Source organism: Balaenoptera borealis, assembly GCF_965194805.1.
Source record: "Balaenoptera borealis genome assembly, chromosome: 9".
Lineage (NCBI taxonomy): Eukaryota > Metazoa > Chordata > Mammalia > Artiodactyla > Balaenopteridae > Balaenoptera > Balaenoptera borealis.
This window is the reverse complement of record NC_138873.1, coordinates 9,998,373-10,026,016: the sequence shown is the minus strand read 5'-3', so window position 1 is coordinate 10,026,016 and position 27,644 is coordinate 9,998,373. Positions and strand designations below refer to the sequence as shown.

The window sequence follows — 27,644 nt, the reverse complement described above, 5'->3', positions numbered from 1 at the left end:
AATAGAGTTGGCATATGATCCAGCAATCCCACTCCTGGGAATATATCGGGACAAAACTGTAATTCAAAAAGATATATGCACCCCTATGTTCACAGCAGTACTACTTACAGTAGCCAAGACACGGAAACAACCTAAATGTCCATCAACAGATGAATGGATAAAGAAGATGTATATATATGTACAATGGAATATTACTCAGCCATAAAGAAGAATGAAATAATGCCATGTGCAGCAACATGGATGGACCTAGAGATGATCATACTAACTAAGCAAAGTCAGAAAGAGAAAGACAAATACCATACGCTATCACTTACATGTGGAATCTAAAATGACACAAATGAACTTATCTACGAAACAGAAACAGACTCACAGACATAGAGAACAGCCTTGCAGTTGTTGGGGAGGGAGGGACCAGGAGTTTGGGAGTAGCAAGCGCAAACTATTACATAGAGAATGCATAAGCCACGAGGTCCTGCTGTACAGCACAGGGAGCTCTAGTCAACATCCTGTGATGAACCATAATGGAGAAGAACTTTTAAAAATCTTTCTTTGAAGAGGAAAGTCAAATGACACTTTTTAGAGAAATATTTAAAATGTGTATGTTTTAACATGTTTTACTTTAGTTTTTTAAAGAAAAAGAGGTCTGGCCTTTTGAGAAAAAAGCAACCTATATTAGATGAGGAGGCAAGACTGGGGCTGGAGAGTATTTGTGACTCCAGTCACAGATTATTTCCATAAAAGCTTTTACAGCAGCAAGGTCTTCAGAGAGACACAATAAAGGAAGAAATTTTCCATGTATCAGATTGGCAAAAATTTCAGAGTAATAAAAGCTACTAATGGCAAGGGTGCTAGGAAACTTGTATACATTGCTGGTATCTTCTAAATTGTATAAACTTTCCTGGAAGGCCATTTAGCAACAAATATCAAAAACATTTTAAAAATACACTTTGATTCAACAGTAGCATCTTCTGTCTTTAGAACACATTTCTTGACAAAGAACAGTACAAAAAGATGTATGCCTATAGAGGTTCACTATGGTGTTTGATAGTGAAAAATTACAATCTAAATGCTGTTGGCTGGAGACTGATTAAGTAAATTATAACACACAATTGAGTACCATGTAGCCATTAAAAGTGATGGAGATTCATATACTCCACTGTGCAAAGATGTTCTTAAGACTATTCAGTGAAAAAAAGTTCCAGAGTAGTACAGTAAAACAATATTTATGTATGATTATATGAGCATGCCTAAGCTCTACAAGGATGTTCCTACTATAATAAGTGATTACAATTCAGGGAGATCTTTGGTGATTTTTGTTTTTGACCTTTTCTACACTGATTTTTTCTTTTCAAACAATGAGTACATATATATATATATATATATATATATATTTTTTTTTTTTTTTTTTTTTTTTACAAAAAGCAAAGCCATGGGCTTCCCTGATGGCACAGTGGTTAGGAATCCACCTACCAATGCAGGGGACACGGGTTCGAGCCCTGGTCCAGGAAGATCCCACATGCTGCGGAGGAGCTAAGCCTGTGCGCCACAACTACTGAGCCTGCGCTCTAGAGCCCACGAGCCACAACTACTGAAGCCCGCGAGCCTAGAGCCTCTGCTCTGTAACAAGAGAAGCCACCGCGATGAGAAGCCCGTGCACCGCAACGAAGAGTAGCCCCCATTCGCCGCAACTAGAGAAAGCCCACACAGCAATGAAGACCCAATGCAGCCAATAAATAAATAAATTAATTAAAAAATCCATTTTTGTTTAAAAAAAGTAGGTCCTAAATATATTTTTTCTTTAAAAATAAACACCAATATATGTAAATAAAAACAAATACTTCTTATCCCACGGTTAAAAAAAAAACTCCATTTGTAAGAGTTAATTTTAAAATTTAAATCTCTGGACAATTTAAAGTATTTTACAATAACTGAGAATGTTTCCATTCATGGTTTTATTTCTATCGATGTTTTAGCTCCTGTGAAGACAACTATAAATGACATGTAAATTTAACTACACCAGGTATCATGGATATATTCTAACACAACCACAGTAAACGTTAGCAGTGGGTGATTCTGACCAATATTTTGAGATAACTTCAAACAAATGCAGAACACGGGACCATTAGGCATAAAAAGCTATAGTGATTCCAATCATATCTATCAGGAATTTTTTATACACCTAATGTTTTTCCTTCAAAGGGAAGAAAAAAAAAACCAAGACAGCCTAACCATAAATATGCTCAACCTCTTGCTCAATACCTACCATAAATAATAAAAGGTAAAAAAGTTTTAACATGTAAATAACTGTAGGTGGCATGGTTTTTTCTTTTGACAACTGGGGGATTACCAGTTAGTATCACTAACGCCCTTACTGCCTGAAGAGCATTTATCTCCACTATTCTCTAAACTTAAAACATCTGCCCTAATAAACAATCTAATCACATCACCATGCTGTGCACTCGCATGGCCCGAATGTACCAGGATCATGTGCACAGCTGCATTAGGGGGACCATGAACCCACAGTAAATGTTCATTCTTTTCACAATTCAGTTCCTGTTATAAAATTAATGCTGCCTCGATCATAACCACATGATAAAATACCATAATTCAAAGTAAGTGATGAACCCATTCTGAGCAATCAGGCCATGCCCATGGCTGGTCAGCAGGGTGGAGCTGGTGTGGCGATGCCAGGCTGGACCTGCACTGATTCCTACGCTAAGGCAGGCAGGGTCCCATTTTAAATCCTGGGCAGCCTGATCTGCTACAGTTGGCTGACAAGATAGCTACCACTAGCTCTCCTTTTTTGGAACCTCTGATTAAATGATCTACCACTGTGTAAATTAAAATTTTTTATTTATATCTGATGTATTAAACATGTTCCATGTGAATGAAATTCTGCACTAATTATGAATAAACAAAGAGTAAATCCAAAATATTTCTAATAAACTGAAGAGATTTGCTTTAAGCCTTTTCAGCCAGCAGATGTAGCTGTGAATTAAAATAGGGAATGCAAGCTGCTCTTGGTCAGCCACTAGATGGCACCCTTTTCTGTGGAACTGGTTTACATCGAGATTTAATACAATTCAACTATTTTGACAGTGAAATTGATTCTGATTTACATGCATTCATCTAGAATGATCATCTCAATTACTTACTGAGTGCACAGACTGCAACCATTTTTGCTCATTTTTTGACTAAAACTTTTCATTCCTCATAGACATATGACGTTTCCTAATGAGAGGAAGTAAACAGCAATAAAAGTTCATCACTGGAAACAGGGCAACCTCATCAACACTCTCTCAATGCAGGGCTTCCCTGGTGGCGCAGTGGTTAAGAATCCGCCTGCCAATACAGGGGACACGGGTTTGAGCCCTGGTCTGGGAAGATCCCACATGCCGCGGAGCAACTAAGCCCGTGAGCCACAACTGCTGAGCCTGCGCTCTAGAGCCCGCAAGCCACAACTACTGAGCCCACGTGCCACAACTACTGAAGCCCACACGCCTAGAGCCCGTGCTCCGCAACAAGAGATGCCACAACAATGATAAGCCGGTGCACTGCAACGAAGAGTAGCCCCCGCTCACCACAATTAGAGAAAGCCTGTGAGCAGCAACAAAGACCCAACACAGCCAAAAAAAAAAAAAAAAAAATTTATTTAAAAAAAACAACAACTCTCTAAATGCAGAACCGAAATATACCACATTGCTCTCCACAAGCCTCAGGGCAGGGTCATATAATAAGAATTTCCTTGGAAAGTCACCCATAACGCTTAAAAACCTATGCCTTACATACTAACAGTCCACTGGGGAGCGCTGTCTTAGCTCAGTGCCAGGCTCAGGGTAGGCCCACAAATGTCTTTTGAATAAACAAATTAAAAAACACGACTGCTTTTAAAAGATGTGTCCTAAAAAAGTATCAGTGGGTTCATTTTTCTGTGAGACTTCTCAGATGTGGAAATCAAACTGATATGCCTAATGACTTACCAGTAGGGAGAGGATATTTGCATTCTCTCTTTTTGGTTAAAGACATGAAGATGCAATATAAAAGGATTCCAAGTCTCCATACATTCAATAGTGCCAATCAGAAAAGAATCCCGCCCCCAAATATTTTATTTAGGTAATAATCCTCTTATCAGTGCCATAAAACAAAAAATTTCACATTCTAGAAACTAAAATAGCACAGTCTAGCCCATAAAGCCCAAGTTCTCAAGCATATAATTTAGTTTAAACAACCTAATTTTGTTGGTCTATGAAAATTTGGATTGATTCATTATGACTCTTCTAAATCAAAGACTGTTCATATTTTCAAATACCTTAAAACTTTACTACTCAATTTATGACCTACATTACTAAACTCTAGAAACATTACCTATCAATTCCATGCACTCAATATGAAGTACTAACAGACCGTCATTTTTATAGAAACCAAAAGCTTAATAACTTTATTATTATTTGCATGCCCCTCCCCCAAAGCAGATTTCATATATAGTCAAGGAAGTTTTGTGTACTCCTAGGCAGCTGTGCTTTACAGTCAGCATAAATTAATAAAAATAAAATCTAGGACTATTTTTAAAAAAGCAGTATTATTGTCAAAGCAATACATATTTAAGAATTACACAGAAAAGCAAAATACAAAACTCACCCACACGCCCATAATTCTTTCACATATTATCACCAGACATATTTCCTCCCAATCTTTTCCATTTGTTTTCAAATAACTGCTCTCATATGAGAGAAGAATGGCTGGTCCTATACCAGACTGAAGTCAATTATGATGTTGGGAGGTCCACACTGAAGATACCCAGTAAAACCTGTCAAATGATCAAGACTGTGTGGATCACGCCACAGTCAAAGCCAGATTCACCAGCTCCTTCCCCTGCCCCTTCCACCTACACCTTTATCTCCCACCTTAGCTAGGGAGGTAAAATTGGAAGCGAACCAGGTTCTGCAGACCATCAGACTTAGCTTCAAATCTTGACTCTGCCAATTACAAGCTGTGTGATCTTGGGCAAATGACTTAACCTGAGTCCCTATTTCCTCATTTATAAAATGGGGGATATTAACACCTACTTCATGGCTGTTGTGAGGATTAAATAATCTGCTATGTCTCAAATGTCTGGTGCAATCCCTGAAATGGAAGAAGAGATTTTATATTGGTCAAAGCAAAATTGAGGTAACAATAAAAATCATCAAAAATCTTCAGTCGGGGCTTCCCTGGTGGCGCAGTGGTCGAGAATCTGCCTGCCAATGCAGGGGACACGGGTTCGAGCCCTGGTCTGGGAAGATCCCACATGCCGCGGAGCAACTGGGCCCGTGAGCCACAACTACTGAGCCTGCGCGTCTGGAGCTTGTGCTCCGCAACAAGAGAGGCCGCGATAGTGAGAGGCCTGCGCACCGCGATGAAGAGTGGCCCCCGCTCGCCGCAACTAGAGAAAGCCCTCGCACAGAAACGAAGACCCAATACAGCCAAAATAAATAAATAAATAAATAGCGTTCCCTTTAAAAAAAAAATCTTCAGTCATGGGTTTTCTAACTTTTTTCAAGTAATCCCTACTTCATTGTTACAAACAATGACTAGCAGGCAGTTACTTTAAAAATAAAGGTTACTCAGACTAGGAAAAAAGCAACATCTGTTTGTCTATCAGTATATTTTAAGTGAAAAGTACAATAATGCCTATGTAGTTATGATTAAACTAAATGTGAAAAATTCAATAATAATAATCCCTATTACTAGAGCAATTCCCTCTCCCTTGCATCAATTCCCCCCCTCCACTGAATCACTCCTATCAGCACACACACATGCTGTTAATTCTCCCAACTTTAAAAAAAAAAAAACCTCTCTTGATCCCATTCGCCCTTCTAGCTACGATCCCATTTCTTTCATTCTCTTTACAGCAAAACTCAAAACTTGCCCATACACACTGCCTCCAAGCTCTCTCCTCCACTCTCCTTCGGATCCACTCCACTCAGGCTTTACCCACCAATGACCACCACATCTTGGTGAACTACCAGTTCTCATCTTACATGACTTATACCCAGCATCCTCCTCCTTGAAAGATGTTTTTTCACCTGGCATCCAAGTCACCATTCTCCTGGTTTCCCTGCTTCTTCAGCAGGGAAACCTTCTCCTCATTCCTCAACCTCTAAACCTGAGGAGCTCCTAAACCAAGAGCTCCTTCCTCAGACTTCTTCTCTTTTCTCTCTACGTGCACTGCCTATGTGAGCTCATCCGATCTCATGGTTTACATACTATCCACAAACTGATTTAGATCTTCACCTTGAATTCCAAACTTCTATATCTAACTGCTTACTTCACTCTCTACTTGGCTATCTAAAAATCTACCTCAAACTCATAAGTCACAGACTGAGCCCCTGACATGATCCCCTAATATCTGCTCCTTTCACACTGGTCCCATCCATTTTCCAGTCGTTCAGACCAAAAGCCTGGAGACATCCTTGACTTGACTTTTTCTCTCACCTCCCACATTCAACTTATAACAAGTCCTTGTTGCCCCTACCTTCGAAATATATCCAGAACCTCTTTTCATCAACTCTACTTCTGCCACCCATTCTAAACCACCACCAATTCTCACCTGTCACAAAGAGCCTGGTCCACAGAACTTCCTACCAGTAGTTTAAATAAAAAGAAGCCAAATATTCTGAATGTACAGCTTTTTAGCTTGGAGTATAAGTTACACACACACAGGTACTAGGATCTTTTTCCAATAATGTGTAAACACATTAATAATTTAAATAATAATTTTAAAATGCTTTATTTTACAACGATGTTTATATATATGGATGTCAAACAGCATAGAAAGTTGTTCCAAATTATTTTACTGAACAAGTAGCTCCCACAAATTTATACAGAACGAACATTTGCTATCATTAGTCATTAATTATATTTGAAGTTTCACCACCCTTAAATATTTAAATTATTTATATGATTTACTAGTAATGAGAAGCTGCCTAGTTATTAGTAAAAATTCAGTCAATTCTCTGTCATCACTTCACAAGATAGTGAATAAACTATACGCAAATTTGAAAATCTGCAAGATTTAGACCGCACAAAGTAGAATAAACATTCCAGATACCGATTATAGGACTGCAGTTACTTACACTGTGAACTCCTAAAGCCTTCCAGACGGCGAAGCTGATCACACCAACCCCACACCAGGCATAAAGTGAGCCCCACCCCAGGGCTCGCAAGGCAAGGGAGGACCCGCTCTCCGGTAAGGCAGCCGTGGCCACACTTCCCTGCAATGAAGACGGAAAGGTTCTGGTAAGAATCATCATTCTGAAAGAATAAATATTTGGAAAGTGTTTGAAATTAATGACTCTCTGTGTCAGCACCATGATATTAGGAAGCCAGACCAACCCAAGTTAATGAACTTAATAACTGCACGACTTAAGTCACAACTGCTCTGACAAATATTTGAGTGTGCAAGGCACCGTGCCAAGATCCGTGCTAGGTACACAGAGCAACTTCTTTCTGACAAAACACTTAAGACCTGGTGAGGGAGGGGGGAAACACAGACAACTAGAAGTAAATTATGATCAAAATGGAAAGGGCAACGACAGACCTGCATATACATACAGAGCACTGTGCACCCAGAGGAGGAGGACACCTGATCTACTTGCAAGAAGGGGAAGTTTTAAGGAAAGCTTCCCGGAAGAGGTGTGCTAAATCTAAGTTTGAGAAAAGACTTGTGATATAACTCATTGTGAGGACTTTTAAATATTTATGCAGAATGCCTGACATATAGCAGAAGTTCAGCTCCTGGCAACTATTAATAAGAAACTAGAAAAAAACCAGTAACCCTCCTCCCAAGTTTCAAGATATAATATTAAGGTAAAAATCTACAATTATACTAATTGAACAACTTTCAGACTATCAGCGTAACGAACTTGACTAGAGAAGAATAAGAATGCAGTGAGCACTTCAAAAAGGAATAACCGAGGGAGTTCCCTGGTGGCCTAGTGGTTAGAATTCCAGGCTTTCATGGCTGTGGCCTGCGATTATGGAAGTGAGATCCTGCGGGCGAGGCCAAAGGAAAAAAAAAAAAAAAGAATAACTGCCCCCATTACGAAATGTGCTGAGGTTGGGGGAGGGGTGGGTGCGCTGTAAAAAGAGATACTGGGAGGAATGGAGTACTAATTTCTAAAGTCTCTTCCAATTCCATGACTTAGTAATTTATAAATTTATTTATTTTTCTTTATTTATTATTTTTGGCTGTGTTGGGTCTTCGTTGCTGCGTGCAGGCTTTCTCTAGTTGCAGCAAGCGGGGGCTACTCTTTGTTGCGGTGCGTGGGCTTCTCTTGTTGCCGAGCACAGGCTCTAGAGCATGCAGGCTTCAGTAGATGTAGCGTGTGGGCTCAGTAGTTGTGGCTCGTGGGCTCTAGAGTGCAGGCTCAGTAGCTGTGGTGCACGGGCTTAGTTGCTCCGCAGCATGTGGGATCTTCCCGGAGCAGGGCTCGAACCCATGTTCCCTGCACTGGCTGGCAGATTCTTAACCACTGTGCCACCAGGGAAGCCCCATGACTTAGTAATTTAAAATATAAGTTGACAGTGTATTTTTATTTAAAGATTTAAACTCTGAAATAAAAAACAAAGATACTCCTCCACTACACTGGTCAGACACTCATTGGAGGACAATATCTAGGGTTAGCGTCTACTAATTTAGGTTAGAAGGAGCTCATAATAAGACAACAACAAAACAGTAAAGGTCTCACAAACATGAAGGGAGCTAATTTAATTTTTTGTAAAGTATGGTGATATTCTATGGATGTGGTGAGCTCTTTTTCCATATCTATTTCATGAATAAAACTGCACAAGTGGCATTCACATGCTAAATGTTTCTTTTTACTATTGATACTAATGATTAAATTACATTGATCAGAAGGACCAAAGCCTCATTTTTCCTTACACTGTTAAAGGACCATTAATCTTATTTTTAAATGAGATTAATTTTTAAATAAGACTGCAGGACTGCAATCTCCCAGGGATCCTGTATTTCCAAATACTATATCACAGTTAATAATTTTATATATATATATACACACACACACACATAATTTTATATATATTGCTCCCTTACTATATGACAAGCACTGTTCAAAGCATTCTGCATATAGTAATTCATTAAGCATTTTACTTCACCTTACTCTGTGAGACATGTACTATTATCCTCATTTTACTAAAGACCAACTAAGGTAGAGAGAGATTAAATAACTTGTTCAAGGTTTCATGGCTTATAAAAGCTAGAGCACTTCAGCAGCCTGGCTTTACAGACTAAGTGGAATTTGCCATTCAGTCATTTATCACTTCTGATTCTAAATACAACACAATACAAAATGTAAATGAAAGTATCTTTTTAAGCGGAAACAAATCATAGTGTAAATTAGAATAAAAACATCATTACTTAGGATAATTCAAATATTTACACTACTGGAAGTAGAGAAAGAAGTGATAATACTTACAGGCCTACTTGAAATGTAACCAAGGGGCATTCACTTATTCCCATAGTCTGACCTGAATATGAAATGTAATTTATCTTTAAAATTTTTTTAAAGGAGACTGTAGAATTTAGGAAATATTAAGAATTTTTTATTTTTCCCTGTGAGCCTGTCTGCTAAAACACATTAAACATCAACTAACAAAAATAGTCAGAAACAATAAAAACTTTAACTTCCTCAAAAGTTGTATCTTACTTTTTTCTGATTATATATCATTGTGGAAAATTTGGTATGTATGAGAAAGCATAAGAATGAATGAAAAAAACCTCCATTTTATTATCCAGTAAACCATGTTAAACATTTTGACATATTCTCCCTCTTTCTGATTGTGGACATTTTAAAAACAACTTAACACCATTAAAATGTTTTTAATCTTCAACTTTCATCCTCTCGTTGTATCAAAAACTCAAATATTTTTACTGGTTACATGGCAACTGATTTATCATAATTTACTTAGCCATTTGTTATTAATGTATACTAGTTTCACTTTTTTATATTAATTTTTTATATTAAAAACTTCTTTGTGCCTAAACACTTACTTGCACTTCTGATTTAAGTCCTTGGGGAAAATTCCTCAAAGTAGAATTATTTAGTGGAGAAGCATGAATATTTTATAAGCTGATAAACACTACAAACTGTTTTTCAAAAGGTTGTACTAAGTTACAATGCTGTTTTATGAGGACCATTTCAAGTTGGCCTGCATTAGATGGTCTCAGTAAAAATAAAAACACACAAAAAGAAACCTTTGAAATTTATATAAGACTATTTATAACTTACATTTCTATTGTTACTGAGAACGAGTATTTGTCCAAGTTATTATAAGCCAATGTTCACACCTTTTGAATTGCATATTCATGTTATTTGTCCATTTAAAGTTTTCTGATTTGTATATTCTTTCTATATTAATGTTCTTTGAAGCCCTTATACCTATCATATGTGCTATCATATTTCCCTACTTCGGTTTGCTTTTATCCTTTTATTTTGCTTTTTGTTTGTTTGTTTTTGGTCAAAAATGCATTCTAATGTTTTTAAACTTACTAAAATTTCCCTCATCTGGAAATTGGTTCAAGATGGCGGAGTAGAGGACGTGCACTCACTCCCTCTTGCGAGAGCACCGGACTCACAATTAACTGCTGAACAATCATCAACAGGAAGACACTGGAACTCACCAAAAAAGATACCCCACATCCAAAGACAAAGGAGAAGCTGCAATGAGATGGTAGGAGGGGCACAATCACAATAAAGTCAAATACCATAACCGCTGGGTGGGTGACTCACAAACTGGAGAACACTTATACCACAGAAGTCCACCCACTGGAGTGAAGGTTCAGAGCCCCACATCAGGCTTCCCAACCTGGGGGTCTGGCAATGGGAGGAGGAATTCCCAGAGAATAAGACTTTGAAGGTTAGCAGGATCTGACTGCAGGACTTCTACAGGACTGGGGGAAACAGAGACTCCACTCTTGGAGGGCACACACAAAGTAGCGTGCACATTGGGACCCAGGGGAAGGAGCAGTCTCCCATAGGAGACTGAACCAGACCTACCTGCTAATGTTGGAGGGTCTCCTGCAGAGGCGGGGGGCTGTTGTGGCTCACCACGGGGACAAGGACACTGCCAGTAGAAGTTCTGGGAGGTACTCACTGGCGTGACCCCTCCCAGAGTCCACCATTAGACCCACCAAAGAGCCTGTAGGCTCCAGTGCTGGGTCACCTCAGGCCAAACAACCAACAGGGAGGGAACTCAGCCCCACCCATGAGCAGTTTTAAAGTTTTACTGAGCCCTGCCTACCAGAGCAACACCCAGCTCTACCCACCACCAGTTCCTCCCATCAGGAAACTTTCACAAGCCTCTTAGATAGCCTCATCCACCAGAGGGCAGAGACCAGAAGCAAAAAGAACGACAATCCTGCACCCTGTGGAATGAAATCACATTCACAGAAAAACAGACAAAATGAGAAGGCAGAGGATTATGTACCAGATGAAGGAACAAGATTAAACACCAGAAAAGGGCTCCCCTGGTGGCGCAGTGGTTGAGAGTCTGCCTCCCAATGCAGCGGACATGGGTTCGAGCCCTGGTCCGGGAGGATCGCACATGCCACGGAGCAGCTGGGCCCATGAGCCACAATTACTGAGCCTGCGCGTCTGGAGCCCGTGCTCCGCAACAAGAGAGGCCACGATAGTGAGGGGCCCACGCACCGCGATGAAGAGTGGCCCCCGCTCGCCGCAACTGGAGAAAGCCCTCGCATAGAAACAAAGACCCAACACAGCCATAAATAAATAAATTAATTATTTAAAAAAAAAAAAAACCAGAAAAACAACTAAATGAAGTGGAGATAGGCAACCTTCCAGAAATAGAATTCAGAATGATGATAGTGAAGATGATCCAGGACCTAAGAAAAAGAATGGAGGCAAAGATCAAGAAGATGCAAGAAATGTTTAACAAAGACCTAAAAGAATTAAAGAACAAACAAACAGAGATGAACAATACAATAACTAAAATGAAAAGTACACTAGAAGGAATCAATAGCAGAATAACCGAGGCAGAACGGATAAATGACCTGGAAGACAGAATGGTGGAAATCACTGCCATGGAACAGAATAAAGAAAAAAGAATGAAAAGAAATGAAGACAGCCTAAGAGACCTCTGGGACAACATTAAACGCAACAACATTCACATTATAGGGGTCCCAGAAGGAGAAGAGTGAAAGGACCTGAGAAAATATTTGAAGAGTTTATAGTTGAAAACTTCTCTAACTTGGGAAAGGAAATAGCCACCCAAGTCTAGGAAGCACAGAGAGTCCCAGGCCGGATAAACCCAAGGAGAAACACGCCGAGACACACAGTAATCAAATTGACAAAAATTAAAGACAAAAGGAAAAATTATTAAAAGCAACAAGGAAAAAATGACAAATAAGATACAAGGGAACTCCCATAAGGTTAACAGCTGATTTCTCAGCAGAAACTCTACAAGCCAGAAAGGAGTGGCACGATATATTTAAAGTGATGAAAGGGAAGAACCTACAACCAAGATTTCTCTGCCCGGCGAGGATCTCATTCAGATTCAACAGAGATATCAAAAGCTTTACAGACAAGCAAAAGCTAAGAGAATTCGGCACCACCAAACCAGCTCTACAACAAATGCTAAAGGAACTTCTCTAAGTGGGAAACACAAGAGAAGAAAAGGACCTACAAAAACAAACCCAAAACAATTAAGAAAATGGTCATAGGAACATACATATCGATAATTACCTTAAACGTGAATGGATTAAATGCTCCAACCAAAAGACACAGGCTGGCTGAATGGATACAAAAACAAGACCCATATACATGCTGTCTACAAGAGACCCACTTCAGACCTAGGGACACATACAGACTGAAAGTGAAGGGATGGAAAAAGATATTCCATGCAAATGGAAATCAAAAGAAAGCTGGAGTAGCAATACTCATAGTAGATAAAATAGACTTTAAAATAAAGAACGTTACAAAAGACAAGGAAAGACACTACATAATGATCAAGGGATCAATCCAGGAAGAAAATATAACAACTATAAATATATATGCACCCAACATAGGAGCACCTCAAACATAAGGCAAATGCGAACGTTCCCCAGGACACATCACATCCTGGGTCACAAATCAAGCCTCAATAAGTTTAAGAAAACTGAAATCATATCAAGCATCTTTTCTGACCACAACGCTATGAGATTACAAATCAATTACAGGGAGAAAAACGTAAAAAACACAAACACATGGAGGCTAAACAACATGTTACTAAATAACCAAGAGATCATTGAAGAAATCAAAGAGGAAATCAAAAAATACCTAGAGACAAATGACGATGAGAACACAACAATCCAAAGCCTATTGGATGCAGCAAAAGCAGTTCTAAAAGGGAAGTTTATAGCAATACAAGTCTACCTCAAGAAACAAGAAACATCTCAAATAAACAATCTAACCTTACACCTAAAGGAACGAGATAAAGAAGAACAAACAAAACCCAAAGTTAGCAGAAGGAAAGAAATCATAAAGATCAGAGCAGAAATAAATGAAATAGAAAGAAAAAAATAGCAAAAATCAATAAAACTAAAAGTGGGTCCTTTGAGAAGATAAACAAAACTGATAAACCTTTAGTCAGACTCATCAAGGGAAAGAGGGAGAGGACTCAAATCAATAAAATTAGAAATGAAAAAGGAGAAGTTACAACAGACACCACAGAAATACAAAGCATCCTAACAGACTACTACAAGCAACTCTATGCCAATAAAATGGACAACCTGGAAGAAATGGACAAATTCTTAGAAAGATATAACCTTCCAAGACTGAACCAGGAAGAAATAGAAAATATGAGCAGACCAATCACAAGTAATGAAATTGAAACTGTGATTAAAAATCTTCCAGCAAACAAAAGTTCAGGACAAGATGGCTTCACAGGTGAATTCTATCAAACATTTAGACAAGAGCTAACACCCATCCTTCTCAAACTCTTCCAAAAAATTGCAGAGGAAGGAACACTCCTAAACTCATTCTACAAGGCCACGACCCTGATACCAAAACCAGACAAAGATACTACAAAAAAGAAAATTATGGACCAATAACACTGATGAATATAGATGCAAAAATCCTCAACAAAATACTAGCAAACAGAATCCAACAACACATTCAAAGGATCATACACCATGATCAAGTGGGGTTTATCCCAGGGATGCAAGGATTCTTCAATATATGCAAATCAATCAATGTGATACACCATATTAACAAATTGAAGAATAAAAACCATATGATCATCTCAACAGATGCAGAAAAAGCTTTTGACAAAATTCAACACCCATTTATTATAAAAACTCTCCAGAAAGTGTGCACAGAGGGAACCTACCTAAACATAATAAAGGCCATATACGACAAGCCCACAGCAAACATCATTCTCAATGGTGAAAAACTGAAAGCATTTCCTCTACGATCAGGAACAAGACAAGGATGTCCACTCTCACCACTATTATTCAACATAGTTCTGGAAGTCCTAGCCACGGCAATCAGAGAAGAAAAAGAAATAAAAGGAATGCAAATTGGGAAAGAAGTAAAACTGCCACTGTTTGCAGATGACATGATACTATACATAGAGAATCCTAAAGATGCCACCAGAAAACTACTAGAACTAATCAATGAATTTGGTAACGTTGCAGGATACAAAATTAATGCACAGAAATCTCTTGCATTCCTATACACTAACAACAAAAGTTCAGAAAGAGAAATTAAGGAAACACTCCCATTTACCACTGCAACAAAAAGAATAAAATACCTAGGAATAAACCTAAGAAGGTAAAAGACCTGTACTCAGAAAACTATAAGACACTGATGAAAGAAATCAAAGATAACACAAACAGATGGCGAGATATACCATGTTCTTGGATTGGAAGAATCAATATTGTGAAAATGACTATACTACCCAAAGCAATCTACAGATTCAATGCAATCCCTATCAAATTAACAATGGCATTTTTTTTTTACAGAACTAGAACAAAAAATCTTAAAATTTGTATGGAGACACAAAAGACCCTGAATAGCCAAAGCAATCTTGAGGGAAAAAAACAGAGCTGGAGGAATCAGGCTCCCTGACTTCACACTATACTACAAAGCTACAGTAATCAAGACAATATGGTACTGGCACAAAAACAGAAATATAGATCAATGGAACAGGGTAGAAAGCCCAGAGATAAACCCATGCACCTTTGGTCAACTAATCTATGACAAAGGAGGCAAGGATATACAATGGAGAAAAGACAGTCTCTTCAATAAGTGGTGCTGGGAAAACTGGACAGCTACATGTAAAGAATGAAATTAGAACTCCCTAACACCATACACAAAAATAAACTCAAAATGGATTAAAGACCTAAATGTAAGACCAGACACTATAAAACTCTTAGAGGAAAACATAGGAAGAACAGTCTTTGACATAAATCACAGCAAGATCTTTTTTGACCCACCTCCTAGAGTAATGGAAATAAAAACAAAAATAAACAAATGGGACCTAATGAAAGTTAAAAGCTTTTGCACAGCAAAGGAAACTAAACAAGACGAAAAGACAGCCCTCAGAATGGGAGAAAATATTTGCAAACGAATCAATGGACAAAGGATTAAACTCCAAAATATATAAACAGCTCATGCAGCTCAATATTAAAAAAACAAACAACCCAATCCAAAAATGGGCAGAACACCTAAATAGACATTTCTCCAAAGAAGACATACAGATGGCCAAGAGGCACATGAAAAGCTGCTCAACATCACTAATTATTAGAGAAATTCAAATCAAAACTACAATGAGGTATCAGCTCACAGCAGTAAGAATGGGCATCATCAGAAAATCTACAAACAACAAATGCTGGAGAGGGTGTGGAGAATAGGGAACCCTCTTGCACTGTTGGTGGGAATGTAAACTGATACAGCCACTATGGAGAATAGTATGGAGGTTCCTTAAAAAACTAAAAATAGAATTACCATATGACCCAGCAATCCCACTACTGGGCATATACCCAGAGAAAACCATAATTCAAAAAGACACATGCACCCCAATGTTCACTGCAGGTCTATTTACAATAACCAGGTCACTGAAGCAACCTAAATGCCCACTGACAGACAAATGGATAAAGAAGATGTCGTACATATATACAATGGAATATTACTCAGCCATAAAAGGGAATGAAATTGGGTCATTTGCAGAGATGTGGATGGACCTAGAGACTGTCATACAGAGTGAAGTAAGTCAGAAAGAGAAAAACAAATATCATATATTAACGCATATATGTGGAATCTAGAAAAATGGTACAGATGAACCAGTCTGCAAGGCAGAAACAGAGACACAGATGTAGAGAACAAACATATGGACACCAAGGGGGGAAAGCGGAGAGGGGTGGTGGTGGGATGAATTGGGAGATTGGGATTGACATATATATACTAATACGTATAAAATAGATAACTAATAAAAAAACCTATTTAAGTAATAGAAGGCATGAAGAGATTAAAATAAATAAATAAATAAACAATGTACAGGACAATTTAAAAAAATGCCTTATTGCTACAAAAAAAGCTAACCATCATTGGTGCCTTCGGCAAGTCAGTAATCTTTTTATCATAGTCACATCAAAGATCACGGATCATAGATCACTGTAGCAAATAAAGAAAAGCTTGAAATACTGAGGGAATTACCAAAATGTAACACAGAGACACAAAGTGAACAACAACAAAAAACCTTCCCTCATTCAAGTCAGTCATTTCTCTTTCCTTCTAGCTTTTTTCTGTTTAAAAAAACTTTAACCCCTAACTTTTTAGTTCAGCTGGTATTTACTTTAGTTTTAATGGAAGCTGATAACTAAAGGGGGTTTACTTCCCCAGTAGCTTAGCATCTGCCCCAGCACCACTCGACAGATTCATCCTTCTCCTCCCAACTTATTTAGAAAATTAGATACAGAGGTTTGTTTCTAAGCTATTTTCATACTATGAATTGATTTTTTTAATAACAGATTTAATTATAGAATCATTAAAAAGTCTTGGGCTTCCCTGGTGGCGCAGTGGTTAAGAATCTGCCTGCCAATGCAGGGGACACGGGTTCGGGCCCTGGTCTGGGAAGATCCCACATGCCGCGGAACAACTGGGCCCCTGAGCCACAACTACTGAGCCTGCGCGTCTGGAGCCTGTGCTCCGCAACAAGAGAGGCCGCGACAGAGAGAGGCCCGCGCACCGCGATGAAGAGTGGCCCCCGCTCTCTGCCACTGGAGAAAGCCCTCACACAGAAAGGAAGACCCAACACAGCCAAAAATAAATATAAATAAATAAATTAATTAAAGAAACGTTTAAAAAAAAAAAGTCTTAATATCCAGAAAGTATATCATACTCATTACTTTTTATCAAACATTTCTTTACCATTTTTATCTATTAATTCTTCCAGAAAAACCCTGAAACGTTTTGTCAAGTTCTCCAACTCCCCATTTATTAGCATTTTCATTAGAATGGCATCAAACATTAGCTAACTGGCAAGAGACAGCAAATTTATAACATCCTATCTTTCATCAGGAAATATATTTCCATTTACTCAAGTCTTTTTTTTTTTAAGAATTTTCTTTATATTGCTCAACCCATTTCTTAATAAAGGTTTTTTTATGCATACATTTGTGACTGTGAATGTTATTCATAGTACATAGAAACACTTTATCTGTATCCCCATGCCTAGACCTAGCAGATCTTATCTAATGACATATTTTTTGTAGATATATCCTGGTCCTGACCAGATTTTCAAGAGATTTTTCTTTAGCCATTTTCTATGATGAAAACAATATACTACTCTCTAATCTTATTCCTTTTTCTCATGTTGCTATAATTTCAGCAACAGATCTCACACAAATGCACTAATTTCTAATTGGCTTGCATTTTCATCCAGAAGCAGTATCATTAACCAAATATTATTACACCAGGGTCAGTTTAAGTGCTTTGGCTTAAATTTTATTTTAGAAACTTAAATTAAAAATCTCTTATTTCCCTAAGAAGAAAAGAAATTATATATGTATAACAGATATACATAAATTTTTAAAAGTCTACACAAACCCACATTTGTTTTGCTAAGTAAAAAAGGTAACTATGTATAAAAATAACCCTTAATAACACAGCAATACTCCAAATAAAATCTTAGGTTTGCCAAACTTTCAGATTTAAAAAAAAAAAAAGGTACATGCTGTATTTGTATATCAGTCTCAGAAATTGATTGTGAAAGGAAGTGAGTTATTATCAGTTACTGTCTACATACTTCCAAAAATGAATTTTAGTGGAAATGATGTTAAAAAATTGATCTGCCCTTATTATGTTTTTAAAAGTCTAGTCACAAGCTTTATCCGCTGGAGTTATACATCACATGACCTTCATATAGCCTGCTCAGAATTTTCAAAATGAACACTGACTTGTTGCAGGGAAAGACTGACTTGCCAAAAAATAATGTTGCTTTAAAAGATCTTTAGATATAACCACATATGCTAGTCACATATATATAAATGAAAGCTACCTTTTTCTTCACTACCACATTGTTTATTTTTTTCATTTAAATGAAAATGAAGCCACGTGCATATGGAAGTTTGAATTTAACAAATCACAATGCAGTTATGATATTTAATATCCAAGATAAAACAAAAAAATTATTTTCCATTATTTTGTGTTTATAATACCTCTTATGCTTAAAGACATGGGTTCCCCTTATCTTCTATTTTAACAAGAATTAATCTATTATTCACAGGTGCAGGACCTATCAAGAACAAATTGTTCAGTTTTTCAGAAAGTTAACTGCTTACCTAAGAATAAGGTTCATGTTTTTAGTTTTGTTTTTTTTTTCAGTTTAATCCTGGGCTGAATTTGACATAAATCAAACTGATATTTAAAAAGAATGCTCAATCTAGCTATTTCCCCTAGAGAGCATTCTTATCTGATACATTTTGCTATATTCTTTACATCACAGAAATAGCCGTGTTGTTGTAACATAAACAATATATATTTTTTAAAGATTTATTTTTATAATTTCTCGTAAGTTGTAGCTATATCAGAAAGATGATGACTCACCCTTATGGTCTGTTCATTACCTAAATGGGTCTTGAAATAACTGTTATTTGAAGGATATTTAACCTCCAAAACAGGGGTTCTCAAACTTCCTGGTCTCAGGATCCATTTATACTTCGATCCCAAAGATTTCTGATTATGTGAATTAAAATAACCATCTTACAGGGCTTCCCTGGTGGCGCAGTGGTTGAGAATCTGCCTGCTAATGCAGGGGACACGGGTTCGAGCCCTGGTCTGGGAAGATCCCACATGCCACGGAACAACTGGGCCCGTGAGCCACAGCTACTGAGCCTGCGCATCTGGAGCCTGTGCTCCGCAACAAGAGGCCACGACAGTGAGAGGCCTGTGCACCGCGATGAAGAGTGGCCCCCGCTTGCCGCAACTAGAGAAAGCCCTCACACAGAAACGAAGACCCAACATAGCCAAAAATGAATAAATAAATAAATTAATTAATTAATTTTTAAAAAATAGCCATCTTACAAAACAAAACATTTAGTGCAAAGATAGGCAATGTTTTACATTTTTGTTAATCTTTTAAATGTCTGGTTTAATAAAGACAGCTGAATTTTCATATATGTGTCTATATTCAATCTGTTGCAATATGTTTATTGGTTGAAGTATATGAATAAAATCTCTCCTCATACAGATATGTGGTTGGAAAAGGGAGGAGTATTTTAATAGCCTCCCTTCTTTGATACTATACCCTAACTCAACAAATAGTTTCTTAAAAATTATCTGCAATACGGAATATAAAATCGTATCAATGAATTTTTGTACTTTATTACATTAAAATCCATTAGTCTAATCTGCATTTTTGAATGGAACTTTTATCCAGGCATCATGATCATTCAGAAAATAATGATTTGCCAAGATAACAGTTATCTTTCAACTGTTGATATCATTTATTTATTAAATACCAAAAAATTACATCATTCATATCCCTACCAATCTCATTAGAAAAGCCTTTAGGGACTTCCCTGGTGGTCCAGTGGTAAAGAATCCACCTTATAATGCACGTGATGTGGGTTCGATCCCTGGTCAGGGAACTAAGATCCCACATGTCGTGGGGCAACTAAGCCCACGTGCCATAACTACTGAGCTCATGCGCCTCAACTAGAGAGCCCGCGTGCCACAACTACAGAGCCTACGCGCTCGGGAACCCACACGCCACAACTACAGAACCCACGCGCCACAACTACAGAGCCCATGCGCCCTGGAGCCTGCACGCAACTAGAGAGAAGCCTGTGCACCACAACAAAGAGCCCATGTGACGCAATGAAGATCCCACGTGCCACAACTAAGACCCAACAGCAGCCAAAAATAAATAAAATAAATAAATAAATAAATAAGTAAGTAAATCTTTAAAAAAAAAGGAAAAGCCTTTTAAGTGTTTGAGCAGCTGGCAAGCTCACAATGGCAGACACAAGTTTTCTAAAACCTAATTTTTACCTAAAAACTGGAATTTTATCACTGGCAACAAATACTAACAATTGCTTGCTTTAAGAGACAGGTTCACTTTGTTCATTTTCAAGAAAATGTCTACCAAATACTTCTGAATAACTACAATTTGTCTGTTGCTCTTACAAGTGAAAATAATATGCCATGAAAAAAAGTGGCTAGTTCAGTGTGTATCTCACACAACTGCTTTTTCTTGAGAAAAACATATTACTTTGGTATAAAGCAGAAGTGCTTTATGTGTACTTCCCATTTCTTCACACAGAATATTAAAGAGGTTAAGTTCAAGGGTCAAGATATTAAAAATAAATAACTTTACTTCTTCATCGAGGATACTCTTATGCAATGATGGCTTTAACCTCGGGGGCACAGGAAGGAAGAAAACAATGCCTGCTAGTATAGTTTCGGGCCACTGCCTCGACTACAGCAAGGCACCAGCAGTTTTACCCTCTATTGTTTCTGTACCATTAGTGCAGGTATCTTAGCAGTATTATGAAAATAACTGACTTTTCAGACCCCCAAAGGGTCTCAAGGATCCCCAGGGTTCTGTGGACCACAGTTTAAAACCAGTGTTAGACCGTAAAGGCCATGTGTGATATCAAATCTCAGAACCACAAAACAGAATGCAAAGTTGTGAACATGTATATGTGCTTTTTTTTTTTTTTCCTGAGAGAGAATTGCTAGCTTTCAACAGATTCTCAAAAAAGATCTGTGACCCAAAGGTTATCATGTTAACTTGGATTTAGAAATCAACCAAAACTCCACTATTAAAGCACCACTATCAGTCAGGTTTCACTGATTTCTGCCACAAAATATATATTTCTGCTCTGAAAATATTCTGTGACATAGGGGGAAAATGACCATGAAGTTCATAACAGTGATTTGGGAAACTCCACAGGAGCTCTGAGTATTCAGAGGGGAATCCAAATGCACTTTAAATGTGGTCTCTTGCCATTCTTAAGGCTTAAATATGATTATTAGATTATTAAAGATAAATACAAGTCAAAAAGGAATTCAACCGGTTTATGACTTTTCACATAACACTGTATTCCAAAGCAAATATCAAATTGTAATTACATTGTTATTTGTGTGATTATTTGTTTACCATCTGTCTCCCACACCAGACTTAGCTTTTTGAGGGGTACATATGTTTTGTTCATTTTTGTATCTCTTGCACCTAGCTAGCACAGTGCCTGCACATAAAAGATCCAAAATAAAGAAGATGTGGCACATATATACAATGGAATATTACTCAGCCATAAAAAGAAACAAAATTGAGATATTTGTAGTGAGGTGGATGGACCTAGAGTCTGTCATACAGAGTGAAGTAAGTCAGAAAGAGAAAAACAAATACCGTATGCTAACACATATATATGGAATCTAAGAAAAAAAAGTTTATGAAGAACCTAGGGGTAAGACGGGAATAAAGACACAGACCTACTAGAGAATGGACTTGAGGATATGGGGAGGGGGAAGGGTAAACTGTGACAAAGTGAGAGAGTGGCATGGACATATATACACTACCAAACGTAAAATAGATAGCTAGTGGGAAGCAGCCGCATAGCACAGGGAGATCAGCTCGGTGGTTTGTGACCACCTAGAGGGGTGGGATAGGGAGGGTGGGAGGGAGGGAGGGAGACGCAAGAGGGAAGAGATATGGGAACACATGTATATGTATAACTGATTCACTTTGTTATAAAGCAGAAACTTACACACCATTGTAAAGCAATTATACTCCAAAAAAGATGTTAAAAAAAAAAGATCCAAAATAAACATTTGTTGAAGCAATTAATTAATGGATAAATAAACCTTATGAGGCGGGTAGGGCAGAAAGAGAACGATACAGAAGAACCACCACGAGGGGAAGAAAATTTCTCAACTGGGAAAATGAAGTACACCTGTCCATGACAGCATGACTGCTCAATCTTGCTCATGGAATAAGGATTTTCTGCCTTCCGTAGGTTATAGTCATTCAACCAAAATTTACTGAGCACCTACTATGTGCCAGGCAATTTTCTAGGGAGTGGGGCTGCTGCACTGCACGAGCATGCATGGTTTCTGGGTTCAAGGAGCTGACCTATGTTTTCCATCTATACTAAGATGCACTATATTTCATCATTTTAACATCTCTGAGACAGAAACGCTTCTTGCAGTGCTGTCTCAAGAATTTAATTGGCACTTTTTTTTCTTTTTTAGTGGTACATACAATATTGGGGCCTCTTACAACTGAGAATGATTTACCTAGATTTAGATTTAATGTCATGTTGTGAATAGGAAATGTACTGGATGAGCTTTCAAAGTCTTGTTCTGCCGCATAATTAAGTACTTCTGACAGTTGATTAATTTGTACACTTCCTGAATCTATGAGGTGCATATTGGTTCACTTCTTAAAGTAATGTGAAAGGCCATCAACACTTTCTTTACTTTTCCTAGTCAAAACAGCTGCCGTTGATTTGTAAACAACAATAATAATATGAATGGATTTCGGTGTCACAAACCTTATTGAACCATTCAGGACTTTTCTTTTTAGCCAATGATAGTGTTGTAACAAATCCAGCCAGCATTCCCGCTGCAGCAACAGTACCAAGGAAAATTCCACCTGTCAAGAGTTTTGGGGGTAGGGCATGGAGGGTGGGGAGAGGGAAACAAAAAAACAAAAAAACCTTACGTTAAAAAGATGGACACAAGTAAGTTTCAGGTACTATTTAAAAATCACTTTTGAAATTCGAGAAACGATGGCTAAGCAGCTCTTGGCAAAGGTAAATGACAGCGGCTAGGAAACCTGCGTGACCACACGACCTCTGGTTCCTGAGGCCATGCTAAGGTAGAAAATAAGCGCAGGGTCCCTTCCCCTCTTCCCGGGGACAACTGCGTGAAGTTTCTCCAGGGGAGAAAAAAGAGATAGTGGGAGTTAGAAAAGGGAGGACACGAGAGGAACTGCAGAGGGAATGGGGGAAATGCAGCACATACAGAACAGCTCGCGGGACCAGCCCACGGGCTAAACTCAGGGCACCCAAGCGAAGGTCTCCCTGGGCGGGGTGTGCGTGGGAATGCCAGCGCCAGCGCAGGCTAGGGCCCCGGGTGAGGTTACCCCGACACCCGCACCTCACCACACCACACCTTTAACCAGGAAAAGCCGGTCATCAGTGGACGCAGGAGCCCCCAGCCGAGAAGACGGCTCTCCACTCCCAGCGTCCTCTGTCTCCATGTTTATAAGCCTCCGCTGCTGCGTCCGGCGCCAACTGGGACCGGGTGGAAGCGAGAGCTAGGCCGAGGAGAAAGGTTCCGCTGCCCCCTCATCTGTGCAACCTGAATACCGGTCCGGAGAACGACCTTTGCCCCAAAACTTCTCTCCTCTCCCGCGCGCGGGCGGGGAAGCTGCTGGGGCTGCACCCCGGGAGCGGTGTCTTCCAAGGCTGTCAACCAGGGAGGATCATTTGCCTGCTCCAAGGTGATGATCGCTGCACTTTAATATTGCGTCTATTTGAAACACTGCTCAGCTCTGACTCTAGGGGGCAGTGAGGGGTCGCAGATTGCGCCAGGAGACCAGTCCCAACCTGGTTAGAGACCCCGCAGCTCAGTTTCCCGGTGAGCCGCACACTATGTCTGGGGATTTGGCCGGCGTTAACATTGCACGATTCTAAAAAGTAGGGCTCAGCCTTTTCTTTGTACATTGCTGGGAAATTTCGGAACAGTTGTCGCTTTAGGTGTAAGTGGCAGGCTTTATCCCTGGAAGACTGCCAGACTAACAGCTCTGTGGTGATGCGCTTCCTACTCCACGGTTTGATTGATTGGCCAACCGAAGGGATTGGATGGCTAACATACTGAACTGAAGTGAATGGCACAACCCCAGCCGGGAGAGCAGAGGACCACCCTAAGGAGTTGCTAACACGGAGCTTCAAGGCTGCCCCACAGCCGCTCAACGCCAGCGGCCAGCAGACAGACCCGGTCTTCACAGACCGGGAGGCTAATTTGCAAAAGGTGGTGGATTCAGTAAGTGGCCATTGCGAGGAGGAGGCTGGTAGTCATAGAAAATCTTTTCAGCCTCTCAAACACAGACACATGACATCATCTTTTAAAATGAGGCAATCTGTCATTCTTGTTCAGTCTGAACGACAACAGCAAAAGTCATGAACTTCTTGAGATGCGGATGGAGATCTTTATTCATTTTTATATGTCCCGGCTCTCAGGGTGTTACCTGGTCATGTATAATAAATAAATGTTGGATGAAAGAGTAAATGAATGCATCAGTTAAAATGCAATTAATAGCCCAAACCTGGGTTCTGGTCCTAAACCACTTCCCAGCTATGTGAACTTGATTAGGTTATTAGGCTCACTTACCTCAGTTTCCTCACCTGCAAAATACAGAAACTGATAGAACCCACCTCATAGTACTGCCGTAAGAATTAAATGAAGCAGTGTAGGCAAAGGAGTTAGCGTAGTGCCTGGCACAAACAGTGCATCTTAGCTCTAGCTATTATCCCCTTCGGTTCCAGTAGCTCTTCTGCAGCATTGCCTATAGAGATTTTTTTAAATTATAGATGCCCAGGGCCTACCACTGGAGATGACAGCTCTGAAGGTCCAGGCAGGGCTGTTTAAAAGCTCCATTAAAAGCTTCTGATAATGAGCCAGGTTGAACACTACTGCTCTGTTCAAATTTCTGTGTGGGAGAAATCACAAAGAATTTATTTAACTTTGGATTCTTTGGAAGCACAGTGTCAGAATCTGAAAGAGCCCTTTAAGCTGGCAAATGCTGTGCTAATTTGTTGAAGGTCCCGAGACTTAACCTTCCCTCTATACACAATGGTGACCATAGCAGCTAACATTTATTGTTTTCTGTGTGTCTGGCATTACCCTAAGTGCTTCAAATAAATTATCTCATTGAGTCTTCTCCATTGTGGACCAAAAACAAAACAAGACAAAAACAACAAAAAAACTGTTGCCTGCCATTCCAGTAAACAATGAACGTTGCCCTCCATCAAGCCATCAGGCACTGAAGCCACCCCAGTGGCGCTCCCTGAGGGGAATTCAGGCTGCAGAAAAACAGGATACTGGCCCTAGTTAGTTAAGGTGCATCTCAAAGGAATAAATTCAATGAGCCCAGACTCTTGCATCTTCCCATAGATAGAAAAGCACTAAAATCATTAACCTGAGATGTCTGGTTTTTGTGATTAGCAGTAATCTTTTGATGCTCGACTACATTTTTGTTTGTTTTTTTAGCAAAAACTCCTAAATATCCTGGCTCCTCCCTTACCCCTTTGGAACAGTTCCTCAGAGCTATCTGAGAGGCTGATTCCCAGGCTATAGTGCTAAGTAAGGTCTTCAGATAAAGCTTTTAGGTTATGCGTTTTCAGTCAACACCATAAACTCTGCGAAACGAACTTGCTCAGTGCACACAGCTGTTAAGTAGCAGAGCCAGTATTTAAAAGCAGGTCCAGCAAGTCCTTATCCGCCCCCGAGGGCTCCTCAGGCTTGAGCTTGGTAATTGGAATCATCTGGAAGGGCTTGTGGACCACAGACTGCTGGTCTCCAATCCCAGAGTTTTTGATTCGCTAGGGCTAGGGTGGGTTTTGAGAACATGTGTGTCTAACAAGTTCCCGAGTGATGCTGATGCGGCAGGTTCCACTTGGAGACCGTCTTCTCTCCGTCTCACTCACAGTTTACACCTTTAAAATCCATATGGACAGGCCAATGAGCGGTACTGAAATAAAATCAATCATTCAAGAACTCCCAACAAACAAAGTCCAGGACCGTTTTAACATTTGGAATTCTGTTCTCTCAAGACTGTTTAGAGAGAAAAAGTGCTGGCTCCTCGACTCTCCCCATTCTCTGCTGTTCCCCGCAAAAAGCACAGACATTTTTTATTTTAAGGATTATATTACTATTTACTGTTAGAAACAGAAGAGAGATAAAACATCCTTAAATTTAGGAAAGTTACAGTGTCCTGGACTCTGGAGCCTGTCTCCATTTTGAGACAGTAACTACAAACGCTGTTGGACACCTGGCTGTTTTTATTTCTGAGCATGTGGTTCACAAACTTCCATCTTCTTTCTAACTCCCAAAAGTAAAGGACAGCTTTCCTCCTTCCTACGCGAAAGCTTACTTTCCCAGTAAACAGAGGGCAGAGAGGCAATTAAAGCAAACCAATGGGTAATCTTTGCCTTAGCAAGCAATTTACATTTTGAGGATCCTTGTCAGATACACACCTTGGAGAGGAGGGACTGAGAGCTACTTGGACAAGGCGAGCTTGTGGGGGGATTACAACACCATCCCCCAGCCTACTGTGCCTTGTTCTCCCAGGTCCTGGGGGACGGTGATTTCAAGGCCTGGGAAACATGCCTGGTACAAGGATGGAGAGTCCCTGGCCCGGAGATTAGAACCACATTCCAGGCATCCCAAGTTAGAATGCTTAAAGAAAACATATTTTAAAGACAATGTCACTCGTATTTCTATAGCGCACACAATTAGGTATTTCAGGTGCAATCTGATTAGCTGGTCTGTTCTAGGAACCCTGAAATCTCACCTAGACTGGTTTCTATGGAAATGCATGATGCAAGCTCCAGACAGGAGACTTGCAAACATCTGGAGCACAGTGTCTTTGCAAGACATCGACACTATTTCTAAAACAGCCAGACAGAGCATTCCAAGTGGAAACCAGTTATCAGTTCCTAAACAGTGCCCCATGCAATGAGAGCAGGACTGCCTTTTCAATGGAAGCATGAGTCCCTTTCAGAAAAATGTAATAGAACTGTCTCACAAGCGAAAGAGCATGCTGGGAAAGCAAGTTCATCTGAGACAGCCTCTGTTGCTATTTTGGTGTTTGTTTTAGTCAGCTCAAAGTCCATACCAGTGATGCCTCTGACCACATTCTTATTTCAAACCTTTTGGCCCCTGTAGATTCTATTTCAAATTTTGACAGCTAGAAACCTGTTAGCATTGCAGTTCCCAGAATTTGGGTAGCCCTAGCTCTAGCTAGTTCCAAACACTGATGGGCTTTTTTCCCCAACTATTTTTTAAAAATATTTCTTGAGAGATTCAATTTCTCCCTGTTTGAAGTATGAGGTTGAATTCTTTTTAAAATCTCATAAG

General features: G+C 39.3%; 1 protein-coding gene across 1 annotated transcript in view; it reads right to left on the bottom strand.

Annotated features, from left to right (window-relative positions):
• The window catches only part of TMEM242 (transmembrane protein 242), a 48,305-nt gene extending 24,466 nt beyond the window's left edge, over positions 1-23,839 (bottom strand). Inside the window, exons 1-3 of the mRNA XM_082404681.1 lie at positions 23,676-23,839; positions 23,054-23,154; positions 7,116-7,253 (exon numbers count right to left, since the gene is read on the bottom strand). Coding sequence (XP_082260807.1) covers positions 7,116-7,253; positions 23,054-23,154; positions 23,676-23,763 — 327 coding nt within the window. The 5' untranslated portion in view covers positions 23,764-23,839. The remainder of the gene's footprint in view (positions 1-7,115; positions 7,254-23,053; positions 23,155-23,675) is intronic.
• Positions 23,840-27,644: the final 3,805 nt, after the last annotated feature.